The 13,416-nt window shown below is 39.6% G+C and overlaps 1 protein-coding gene across 1 annotated transcript in view; it reads right to left on the reverse strand.

Annotated features, from left to right (window-relative positions):
- Positions 1-13,416, reverse strand: part of RRAGC (Ras related GTP binding C) — a 69,011-nt gene that overhangs the window by 25,529 nt on the left and 30,066 nt on the right. The window contains exon 4 of the mRNA XM_053707170.1: positions 10,191-10,305. Coding sequence (XP_053563145.1) covers positions 10,191-10,305 — 115 coding nt within the window. The remainder of the gene's footprint in view (positions 1-10,190; positions 10,306-13,416) is intronic.

Consider the following 13,416-nt stretch of genomic DNA (forward strand, 5'->3'; position numbering starts at 1 on the left):
GAACCGGATGGATCACTCCCATTAGTAAAAGATCTTGTACACAGCGTAGAAACGCCTCTTTCTTTATTTGGTTTGTTGACAACCTTGACAGATGAAATCTCCCTTTTGGGGGAGAGGATTTGAAGTCCAGAAGGTATCCCTGAGATATGATCTCTAACGCCCAGGGATCCTGGACATCTCTTGCCCAAGCCTGGGCGAAGAGAGAAAGTCTGCCCCCCACTAGATCCGTTCCCGGATCGGGGGCCCTCAATTCATGCTGTCTTAGGGGCAGCAGCAGGTTTCCTGGCCTGCTTGTCCTTGTTCCAGGACTGGTTAGGTCTCCAGCCTTGTCTGTAGCGAGCAACAGCTCCTTCCTGTTTTGGTGCAGAGGAAGTTGATGCTGCTCCTGCTTTGAAATTACAAAAGGAACGAAAATTAGACTGTCTAGCCTTAGGTTGGGCTCTGTCTTGAGGCAGGGCATGGCCTTTACCTCCTGTAATGTCAGCGATAATTTCTTTCAACCCGGGCCCGAATAAGGTCTGCCCTTTGAAAGGTATGTTAAGTAATTTAGATTTAGAAGTAACGTCAGCTGACCAGGATTTTAGCCACAGTGCTCTGCGTGCCTGAATGGCGAATCCGGAATTCTTAGCCGTAAGTTTAGTTAAATGTACTACGGCATCCGAAATAAATGAATTAGCTAGCTTAAGTGTCTTAAACTTGTTTGAAATCTCATCTATAGTTATTGAGTCAAGAGTCTCTTCCAGGGACTCGGACCAAAAAGCGGCCGCGGCCGTGACAGACGCAATACATGCAAGGGGTTGCAATATAAAACCTTGTTGAACAAACATTTTCTTAAGGTAACCCTCTAATTTTTTATCCATTGGATCTGAAAAGGCACAGCTATCCTCCACCGGTATAGTGGTACGCTTAGCCAGAGTAGAAACCGCTCCCTCCACCTTAGGGACCGTCTGCCATAAGTCCCGTGTGGTGGCGTCTATTGGAAACATTTTTCTAAACACAGGAGGGGGGGGGGAAAAGGGTACACCGGGCCTATCCCACTCCTTAGTAATTATCTCTGTAAGCCTCTTAGGTATAGGAAATACGTCAGTACTCGCCGGTACCGCATAGTATCTATCCAGCCTACATAATTTCTCTGGGATTGCAACGGTGTTACAATCATTTAGAGCTGCTAATACCTCCCCTAACAGTACACGGAGGTTTTCGAGCTTAAACTTAAAATTAGAGATGTCTGAATCCATTCTATTGGGATCAGAACCGTCACCTGCTGATTGAAGCTCTCCGTCCTCATGTTCAGCATACTGTGACGCAGTATCAGACATGGCCCTATTATCAACAGCGCACTCTGTTCTCACCCCAGAGTGATCACGCTTACCTCTTAGTTCTGGTAATTTAGCCAAAACTTCAGTCATAACATTAGCCATATCCTGTAATGTGATTTGTAATGGCCGCCCTGATGTACTCGGCGCTACAATATCACGCACCTCCCGAGCGGGAGATGCAGGTACTGACACGTGAGGCGAGTTAGTCGGCATAACTCTCCCCTCGTTGTTTGGTGAAATATGTTCAATTTGTACAGATTGACTTTTATTTAAAGTAGCATCAATGCAATTAGTACATAAATTTCTATTGGGCTCCACTTTGGCTTTAGCACATATAGCACAGAGATATTCCTCTGAATCAGACATGTTTAACACACTAGCAAATAAACTAGCAACTTGGAAAAACTTTTCAAAGTAATTTACAAATAATATGAAAACGTACTGTGCCTTTAAGAAGCACAGAAAAAAGTTATGACAGTTGAGAAATAATAAACTGAGAAACTATAACATCAAATCTTTTCCGGTAAAAACACAATTTTAGCAAAGGATTGCCCCCATTAGCAATGGATAACTAACCCTGATAGCAGAAAAAAAGTACAGAAATAAACGTTTTTTTACAGTCAGCTACAATCTCACAGCTCTGCTGTGAGTGATTACCTCCCTCAAAATAAGTTTTGAAGACCCCTGAGCTCTGTAGAGACGAACCGGATCATGCAGGGAAGACAAGAGGCTTCTGACTGAATTTTTTGATGCGTAGCAAAAGCGCCAAAATAGGCCCCTCCCCCTCACACACAACAGTGAGGGAGATCAGTAAACTGTCTTAAATTAAATAAAACGACTGCCAAGTGGAAAAAAACAGTGCCCAAAACATTTTTTCACCCAGTACCTCAGAAAATTAAACGATTTAACATGCCAGCAAAAACGTTTAACATCAAATAAATGAAATGTCATTATAAAGCCTGTTGCTAGTGCAAATTAGGCCAAAGTCTTATGCATACAGTATTATCCCAGTGAAGTGCCATTCCCCAGAATACTGAAGTGTAAAATATACATACATGACAGCCTGATACCAGTTGCTACTACTGCATTTAAGGCTGAGCTTACATTATATCGGTATGGCAGAATTTTCTCAGTCAATTCCATTGTCAGAAAATAATATGCTGCTACATACCTCTTTGCAGATTAACCTGCCCGCTGTCCCCTGATCTGAAGTTTACCTCACTCCTCAGATGGCCGAGAACAGCAACATGATCTTAACTACGCCGGCTAAAATCATACAAAAACTCAGGTAGATTCTTCTTCAAATTCTACCAGAGAAGGAACAACACACTCCGGTGCTGTTATAAAATAACAAACTTTTGATTGAAGGTATAAAACTAAGTATAATCACCACAGTCCTCTCACACATCCTATCTATTAGTTGGGTGCAAGAGAATGACTGGGTGTGACGTAGAGGGGAGGAGCTATATAGCAGCTCTGCTGGGTGAATCCTCTTGCACTTCCTGTTGGGGAGGAGTTAATATCCCAGAAGTAATAATGACCCGTGGACTGACCACACTTAACAGGAGAAAAAGTGTATTTATATAACTGTGTTGGTTATGCAAAACTAGGGAATGGGTAATAAGGGAATTATCTATCTTTTAAAACAATAAAAAATCTGGTGTAGACTGTCCCTTTAAGTAGATTTGATAATTGAAGTAAATTGCAAAGTTGTTTAAAATTGTATGTTCTATCTGAATTCTGGATGAAAACAATTGGGTTTCATGTCCCTTTAAAAATGTTCCCACCAAGTATAATTAAGCAATTACAATAAAGCCTAAATAAATAAATAAGGAATAAATCTCCAATGAACAAAGATGTGTTAAAGAAGAATGAAAAATTGGCTATACATAGAGCAAAGCATTTTTATGAACCCCTTCTATAAATATTTTATTTAGTAATCTAATGTGTGCTTCCAGATTAGCAGTATGGTGAGCTAAAATTGTTTTTATATGCAAACCTGTGTTATTATACTATTAGAAGTGTTTCCAAACACCATAAAGCATACAGTGTGACAAATTTATGGTACCACAAAGAACACAAATTATTTAAATATTAGTCCATCTTCACCAGCCTTTTCTAAAGAGAAAAGTTGCAGATTTCCTGTAAACTACTAATATCTGCCAGTGGCAGGAAAATACGGAAAACAATATTTGGAGCTGTGACTATATTTTAAAAACAATTAAATTAACTAAAGTTATATAAAGAAATAACTATTTACCTATCAAGGTCAATATTTCAAGTTTAAAACTAACCATCCTTTCTCTGAAATAAATTCAGAACACTGTGTGTAAGCCATAGAGGGGAAAAAACAACACATTAAAAAGGGACATGAAACCCACAAAAAGTTCTTTCATGATTCAGATAGACAATACAATTTAAAAAAAACTTTCCAATTTACTTCAATTATCTAATTTGCTTCAGTCTCTTGGTATACTTTGTAGAAGAAGCAGCAATGTACTAGTTAACACACTGAGTGAGCCAATAACAAAGCATTTTTGTGCAGCCATCAATCAGCAGCTCCTGAGCCTACCTAGATATCCTTTTCAACGAAGGATACCAATAGAACATAACAAATGAGCTAATAGAAGTAAATTGGAAAACAAAATATATGCTTACCTGATAAATTTCTTTTGTTCCGGATATGGAGAGTCCACATTGTCATTCAATTACTAGTTGGAAAATCAGACAGCCCTAGTGGAATGAGCTGTAATTTTCTCAGGAGGCTGCTGTCCAGCAGTCTCATAAGCAAAACTAATCATACTTCTCAACCAGAGGGAAAGAGAAGTAGAAGTAGCCTTCTGGCCCTTACGCTTTCCTGAGAAACAAACAAACAAAAGGGGCAGAAGATTGGCGAAAATCCTTAGTCGCCTGTAGATAGAATTTTAGAGCACGCACAACATCCAAGTTGTGCAACAGATGTTCTTTATGAGAAGGATTGGGACAGAGAGAAGGAACAACAATTTCCTGATTAATATTTTTATTCGAACCTACTTTAGGAAGAAACCCCAAATTAGTAAGAAGAACCGCCTTATCCGCATGAAAGATAAGGTAAGGCGAATCGCACTGCAAAGCTGAGATAGCAATAAGAAACAAAACCTTCTAAGATAAAAACTTTATATCTATGGAATGCATTGGCTCAAAAGGAGCCTGCTGAAAAACTTTAAGAACAAGATTAAAGGCTCCAAGGAGAAGCAACAGGTTTAAACACAGGCCTGATAAAAAGGATGGAACATATGGCACATCCGCCAGATAACGCAGAAATCTGACCTTTCAAAGAACTGACTGACAACCCTTTTCTCCAGACCTTCCTGGAGAAAAGACAAAATTCTAAGAATCCTGACCCTACTCCAAGAGTAGCCCTTAGATTCACACCAATAAAAGGTATTTACGCCAAACCTTATGGTACATTTTTTGATTAACAGGCTTGCGAGCCCGGATCATAGTCTCAATGACCGACTCAGAAAATCCACGCTTAGACAGAACTAAGCATTCAATCTCCAAGCAGTCAGCTTCAGAGAAACGAGATTTGGATAGAGGAAAGGACCCAGAGTTAGAAGGTCCTTCCTCAGAGGCAACCTCCAAGGCAGCCGAGATGACATCTTCACTAGGTCTGCATACCAGATCCTGCGAGGCCATGCAAGAGCTATTAGAATTACTAATGCTCTCTTTTGTGTGATACGAGTAATAAATCGTGGAGTGCAAACGGATGAAACAAGGTATGGCTAGACTGAAATCCCAAGGAACCACTAGAGCATCTATCAGAGCGGCCTGAGGATCTCTTGACCTTGAACCGTACCTTGGAAGCTTGGCGTTCTGCAGAGACGCCGTCAGTTCCAACTACGGCACCCCCATATGAGGGTTAACTTGGAGAACACCTTCAGATGGAGAGCCCACTCCCCGGGATGAAATGTCTGTCTGCTCAGGAAATTCGCTTCCCAGTTGTCCACTCCAGGAATGTGGATGGCAGATAGACAACAATTGTGAGCTTATGCCCACTGAATAATCCGTGCCACCTCCTTCATGGCTAAGGAACTCTGAGTTCCTCCCTGGTGGTTGATGTAAGCCACTGAGGTGGTGATAAACCGTGCTAAAAAGACAATTGAGGCCAAGCCATCAGAGCATTGTAAATCACTTTCAACTCCAAGATGTTTATGGGAAGAGTAAACTCCTCCCGAGTCCATAGTCCCTGCACCTTTAACGAGTCCCAGGCTGCTCCCCAACCTAGCAGGCTGGCGTCTGTTGTCAAAATCACCCAGGAAGGTCTCTGGAAGCATGTGCCCTGAGAAAGCCACCACGGGAGAGAATCTCTTGTCGACTGGTCTAGATCTATCCTCTGAGACAGATCCGAATGGTCTCCGTTCCATTGTTTGAGATGCATAATTGCAGAGCTCTTAAATGAAATCGAGCAAAGGGAATAATGTCCATGGAAGAGACCATCTGACCAATTACCTCCACACATTGAGCCACTGATAGCCGAACAGTAGACTGAAGAGAGAGGCAAGAGGAGAGAATTTTGGATTTTCTGACCTCCTTTAGAAAATTTTTCATAGATGGGGAATCTATTATGGTCCCTAAGAAAACCACCCTTGTAGCTGGAACGTAGAAAAGACAACAAGATCTCTGTATGAGAGTTTGTTTGTTAAGAAGGTGGCGCCTGAACCAATATGTCGTCCAGGTACGGCGCCACTGCAATTCCCCGAGACCTGATCACTGCCAAGAGAGCCCCCAGAACCTTTGAGAAAATTCTGGGAGCTGTGGCAAGGCCAAACTGAAGAGCAACAAACTGAAAGTGTTTGTCTAGAAAGGCGAATCTCAGGAATTTGTGATGATCCCTGTGGATGGGAACATGAAGATATGCGTCCTTTAGGTCTATGGTCGTCATGAACTGACCCTCTTGGACCAAAGGAAGAATGGAACAAATGGTTTCCATTTTGAAGGACGGTACCCTGAGAAACTTTTTGAGGCACTTTAGGTCTAAAATGGGTCGATAAGTTCCCTCTTTTTTGGGCACCACAAACCGATTTGAATAGAATCCTAGACCCTGTTTCCTTACTGGAACAGGAACAATCACTCCGAGGGAGGAAAGGTCCTGAACGCAGTTCAAGAATGCCTTTTTTTAACTGGTCTGCAAATAATCTTGGAGGTGGAATCTGCCCCTAGGAGGGAAAGTTTTAAATTCTATTTTGTAACCCTGAGATACTATGTCCACAGCACAAGGATCTGGGAAATCTTGTCTCTACGCTTGACCAAATAAGGAAAGTCTGCCCCTCACTTGATCCGATCCCGGACCAGGGGCCGACCTTTCATGCTGACTTAGACTCAGCTGAGGGTTTCTTTGATTGCTTCCCCTTATTCCAAGACTGATTTGGCTTCCAAGAAGACTTGGACTGCTCTTGTTTAGAAGAGGGAGAGGAAGACTTTTGACCTTTGACGTTAAAAAAGGAGCGAAAATTACTTTGACGACCTTCAAGTCTGTTCTTCTTGTCTTGCGGTAGAAAAGATCCTTTTCCACCCGTAATATCAGAAAATATTTCTGCCAGACCAGTTCCGAACAAGGTCTTACCCTTGAAAGGAAGCGCCAGAAGCTTGGACTTAGAGGTAACATCAGCTGACCAAAATTTTAGCCACAATGCCCTATGGCCTAGGACAGAGAAGCCAGACATCTTGGCTCCCAGTCTAATAACTTGCATGTTAGCATCAAAAATAAAGGAATTGGCTAGTTTGAGAGCCTTAATACCATCTTGTATCTCCTCCAACCGAGTACTGTGGCAATACAAACTGCAGGTTGCCATTGAAGACCTTGATGAACATACATCTTCTTCAAATAAGCTTCCAGCTTTTTGTCCATGGGATCCTTAAAGTAGCAGCTATCCTCTATAGGGATCGTAGTTCTCTTAGCCAGAGTAGAAATAGCCCCTTCTACTTTAGGCGCCGTGCGCCAAGAATCTTTAATGGAGTCAGCAACAGTAAACATCTTTTTAAATATAGGAGACGGAGAGAAAGGAATCCCTGGCTTCTCCCATTCCTGTGAAATAATCCCCGTCACACGGTCTAGGACAGGAAAAACTTCCACAGAGAAAGGAACATCATAGTATTTATTAAGTTTATTAGACTTCTTAGGGTTGACGACGACAGAAGTATTAGAGAGTCGTCCAAAGTAGCCAATACCTCCTTTAACAGTACACAAAGGTGTCCAAGCTTAAATCTGAAGTTCACTTCTTCAGTATCAGATGAAGGAATAATACTGTCCGAATCTGAGATTTCCCCCTCAGAGGCTACCGACGTATCCTCAACATCAGACTTATGAGGGCAACTTGCGTAGCAGTTTGTGGAACAGAAACCTTACTATCTGAATCTCTAATTTTCCTCTTGCGTTTTCCCAGCATAGGAAAAGCAGATAATGCTGCAGAAGATACCTGTGCAGCAAATTCTGCAGGCAAATAAACTCCTCCAAGAGGCTGAGAGGAACTGCAGGGCACTGTATGTGACGCCATAGAGGCTTTGGATGTTTGAGGAGAAAGCTGTGGCATTGCGTGAACAGCATCATCCTTAGAGACATTGGGCTCAGAGGGCAACAATATATCTTTAAATTGAAGTGTTCTAGCTAAGCATGCAGCACAGAATTGAATAGGCAAAAAATTTGTGCCTCAAAGAATAACAAGCATTTGTCAAAAGACACAGTCTTAGTCCATGTCCATAATACTAAATAAAAAAATTCCACAAATAGTATTTTTTTTATTTTTAAATACACTGTCACTTTAAGAATTTTTAATGCCACAGCCGCTTAACGTTATGCAAAATTTCTTTAAAATAATAAACCAATCAGGCCCCCTACACCTCAGGTTGAGGTGCCTTACCGTAACACTTACACAATTTGGCTGCCAGAAGTCTCTAAAACGATCATATAGTAGATCGCACTGAAGAGACTGAAATTCAATGACGCTGCTCCGCTTCGTGAATATCCGACAGCAGAGAGAAGTCACATGACCGGCAGAGAGAGGAAACTACGCAAGTAAAAAAGGCACGCGTTTCCCTCTGCCGACAACACCAGAGCTTAATTTACACAAACGCTCAAGCAGTCTGTCAGTTAGCCTGTTCTAGCCAACCAAGCAAAGAAAACCAACTGCCAAATTTTAAGTTTATACATAAATCACTGTATAAAACATAAGCCACACACATACTAATAAAGTATTTCAACAGAATTAGCCCAAAGAGGAAAAACGTCCCAATAAAGGGAAGATTAACCCCTAGGGGCATATTTATCAAGCTCCGTAAGGAGCTTGAAGCCCCGTGTTTCTGGCGAGCCTTCAGGCTCACCGGAAACACAAGTTATGAAGCAGGGGTCTAAAGACCACTGCTCCATAACTTGTCCGCCTGCTCTGAGGCGGCGGACAGACATTGCCAGAAATCAACCCGAACGAATATGATCGGGTTGACTGACACCCCCTGCTAGCGGTGGATTGGCCGCAAATCTGCAGGGGGCGGCATTGCACCAGCAGTTCACTACAAAGTTCCAGTCTACAGCATATGCAAGTATCCTGTCTGTTATTAAAAAGATCTGTATTCCTGCCTGTTACTACAGAGTTCCAGTATACAGCCTATAGACTTTGCCTTATCTAGTTTGCATATCTCTGCATTGCTAATTATCCTATCAATAAAACCATCAGCTTTATTTCCTAAAACCTTGAACCTGTTTAATTATGCCAAAAAAGAAAGACTCACGCAAACAAAACAACTTTAACCCCAGAACCTGACACCTCTGCGCAACAGCTCCCAACTCCTGAACCTGCTCCCTTGCAGAGTATGACAGAAGTCTCCCAAAAGCATGTCGCAAAAGGTGTTCTGGTTTGATGAAACCAAGATTAAACTTTTTGCCATAATTCCAAATGATATGTTCGGCGCAAAAACAACACTGCATATAACCAAAAGAACACCATACCCACAGTGAAGCATTTTGGTGGAAGCGTCATGCTTTGGGTCTGTTTTTCATCAGCTGGAAATGGGGTCTTAGTCAAGGTAGAGGGAATTATGAACAGTTCCAAATACCAGACAATATTGGCACCAAACCTTCAGGCTTCTGCTAGAAAGCTGAACATGAAGAGGAACTTCATCTTTATGCATGGCAACGCCCCAAAGCATACATCCAAATCAACAAAGGAATGGCTTCATCAGAAGAAGATTAAAGTTTTGGAATGGCCCAGTCAGAGCCCAGACCTGAATCCAATCGAAAATCTGTGGGGTGGTCTTAAGTGGGCTGTGCACAATAGATGCCCTCACAATCTGACAGATTTGGAGTGTTTTTGCAAAGAAGAGGGTCTGCAAATAAAAGTTGTAAGGAAACAGAGGAAAATGGACATGTTGAATTACAATAAAATGAGCTCATTTGTCTCCATGTTAAGTAAAGTAGAAGCAAGCTACAGAATTTGATTGGTGGTCAGGTTATCCCTACTATTAAAAAAGGACAGCAAACACAATTTTTGGGTTTTTGTAAAAAAATAAAAAAAAAAATTGTTTCCAGCTCCCATGGAGGCGAAAAAAGCAGGGATTTCTGACCTGCAAATCAAATAAATGGTTTAGGTAATTTATATTTAGCATTTTAAAAATCAAGCTAACAGATAACGCTTTCTGGCCTCTCTAGGGAGCGTGAGACAGAGCACAAGTTTTTACCCAAAATAAAGAGTAATGTTTAAAATGTCCATTAAACTAATATGTGGAATTTCTGAATTACTCCAAAAATTTCCCTGTAACAAATGATTCACACCAAAACATTTTGAGTTGGAAAAAATAAATTACATATTTTGTAAAATAATTGAGGTGTTTTATACTTACAGAGATAAATATATTTAGCAGGTTTTCTAGAGTTGGTAGTTGTGGGATAAGTTTCTGTACAACTTTACTGAAGGCTTCAAATATTGAGTGGTCATAAATACTAGTCAAATAAAAACTGAGAAAGAAAAAAAAAATAATGATGATAAGCAATGTAAGTGGAATACATTTTAAAAAGGTATGCACTGAACAAAATATAAATTACACTAAGTAAAAGGGACATAAAACCCAGATTTTTTTCCTTTTATGATTCAGATAGAACATACAATTTTAAACAGCTTTCTAATTTACTTATATTATCTAATTTGCTTCATTCATTTGGTATACTTTGTTATAAAGCATAGTTATGTAGGCTCAGAAGCTACTGATTAGTGGCTGCACATATATGCCTGTTATTGGCTCATAAGATGTGTTCATCTAGCTCCCAGTAGGGCATTGCTTCTCCTTTAAGAAAGGATACCAAGAAAATGAAGCAAAAGTAATAGAAGTAGGAAAGTTTTTTTTGTTTTTTTTTTTAAATTAAATGCTCTATCTGAAACATGAAATACAAATTTTATGTTTCATGTCCCTTTAAATGCAACACTAAGGTCTTTAGCATGTTCTAAAACACAGAAAAAGTCAGAGTTAGATATAAGATTTTAGGAACTTATTTTTCCTTAGAAGCATTAAGTCATAAACCAAAACTGTTCCCTTCAAATTTAACAACCTAAAAATATCAAATACACTCATTCAAGGTTCTAGTCTGTTTACCCCTAGTGTTATTTTTTTTTTATTTTATTTTTTTTACAGTAATCACAGGTGAAATGTCATTTTCTCCTTTTCTGGTCCTTTACGCCAATCTAAAGTATTTAAGTCAGGAGTCAACAATGCAATTTAAAATTTAGGAGACAGTAAGAATATTTAGAAGTCACACATACTTTTAGGAGACAGTCAGTGGTATTTGTATATAGAAATATGAAGATAAACCAAAACAGTTAGGACCAAGGGGTAAATCTCTAGGAGCCAGTGGCTCCTTGACTCCTGGGTTTGTCAAGCCCTGATTTAAGTGCAAATTTAATGTATTATACTTCCATACTTGACATATTTCTCTTACAAAGCTATAGATGTCCAGCATGTTATGCTTCACTAAACTGTACTGCTTTTCCTAGACTGGTGGCTGAGCAGTTAACTTTGTTCTCATTAACAAGAGAGCCATTGCTGAATGTGCCTTTAAAATGTATAGGATATACAGATCTCCAGAAATGTCTTAAACGCTACTCTCAAAATTGAGCATATATAGGTTTTTACTGCATAGGTATATTAATCACTTACAAAAGAAGAGTAAAGCAATTGTATAAATTTACAGCTATGTAAACTTTTATTTAGACCCTTCATAAACCGGCAACTATCACTCGTATTCTAAACAAGAAAACAGAATCCATAAATACCTAGCACGGCAATATAAATAAACTAGGAGCATTCCCCACAAGTTATAGTTTGCAATGTACTAGCAAGCCATATACAAAATATAATAAAATACAAATTGGTGTACCCCACTTTAAAAGTATCAACCTACTTGATAATTGCAATGTGTTGATCAATTGGAGACTAAAGTAACTTTTAAAGTTTAATACATTGGGGCAGTTGAAAATGGCTTTGCAAATTAGCTGCAGAGAAAAAAAAAAGTTAAGTTTTTAAAATATCTCTTGATTTGTTTCCTTTGCTTATGATCTAATATCACATAAATTAGAAAGGTAAAAATGTAGTGAGATAAAAAGGGTGCATTGCTCACAAGAACATCTTAGCATCATAAAAGGATAGAGGACGGGAAGGAAAAAAAAATATATCACTGAAAGCAAGTCAATCAACGTGCTGCTGCTTTTCAGTCCTCTTTAAACAGAGGTCCACTCTGGCTGCACTGTGTTAAGGAAAACTTTCACAGTTCAGCCAGAGCCAAGCACTGTTTGAAGAGAACAGCCTGATGTGAAGCTGCGCTGCAAAGTGATAGCACTAACAGTTCCTGCATGTGTCCCATTCTGTCTGCAGACATGCTGCATTTCCTGCGATGACATTTCAGATCACAGCATGTTCTGCCTTGGGCTGGCAAGTGTCAAAATTGACCAAAAGTGGCAATAATAACAATGTGGGATCTGGTACCATGTGAATAGAAGGATGATTGTCAGCTGATTCCATTTACTTATTCTCAGCATAAATGTTTCTATGAAATGTTTAGACAAATATAGCTATAGATAGCATGCATTCAAACTCATGCTACAAGTGATGCTGGTGTCAGAGCATGCATTGGAGTAAGTTTGAAATGATGGCACCACTTGCTGGAAATGACAAAAAGGGGGGTCTATTACCGTTCAAATAAGGTCAAATGGCCTTGAAATAAAATTAATAATGTGTGGTTAGGTGCTTAGTATCAGAAACACAACAATTGGTAATTGTCAGTTAAAGGAACTGAACAAAGAAGTGATACTGTATAAGCACTCAAATAAGACCCTTGAATAAATTAGAGTTGGAAAAAAGTCACACAAATTAAAACATAAATCTTTATTACATAGTAACATAGTAGATAAGGTTGAAAAAAAGACTGAAGTCCATCGAGTTCAACCTATACAAATCTAAAATACTTACAAAAAGCTCCAGTTAAGCTTAAATAACCCCATTAAAATGTGACCCATTTAATACTAGCAATCATATCCATGAATTTTGTTTGTATACAGAAACTTATCCAGACTATTTTTAAATGTATCTATGGTATTGGCATTCACTACCTCCTTTGGTAATGAGTTCCACAATTTTATTGCTCTCACAGTGAAAAAACGTTTCCGTCGCAGGAGATTAAATCTCCTTTCCTCCAACCTTAAAATTATGACCTCTTGTCAGAAACAATTTTCTTGGAATAAACAGAGCTTCTGCCATCTCTGTATATGGGCCTTGAATATATTTATATAAAGTAATCATGTCACCTCTCAAGCGCCTTTTTTCTAAAGAAAACAGACCCAGTTTGGCTAGCCTCTCCTCATAGGTTAATTTCTCCAATCCCCTTATTAGCTTTGTGGCCCTTCTCTGAACTTTTTCTAGTTCTGCAATATCTTTTTTAGCAATTGGTCCCCAGAACTGCACTCCAAACTCAAGGTGAGGTCTTACCAGGGCTTTATATAATGACAGAATTATGCTTTCCTCCCTTGAATCAATACCTCTTTTAATACATGCTAGTATCTTATTAGCCTTTGAAGCCGCT

This window comes from Bombina bombina, chromosome 3, assembly GCF_027579735.1.
Source record: "Bombina bombina isolate aBomBom1 chromosome 3, aBomBom1.pri, whole genome shotgun sequence".
NCBI classification, from domain to species: Eukaryota; Metazoa; Chordata; class Amphibia; order Anura; family Bombinatoridae; genus Bombina; species Bombina bombina.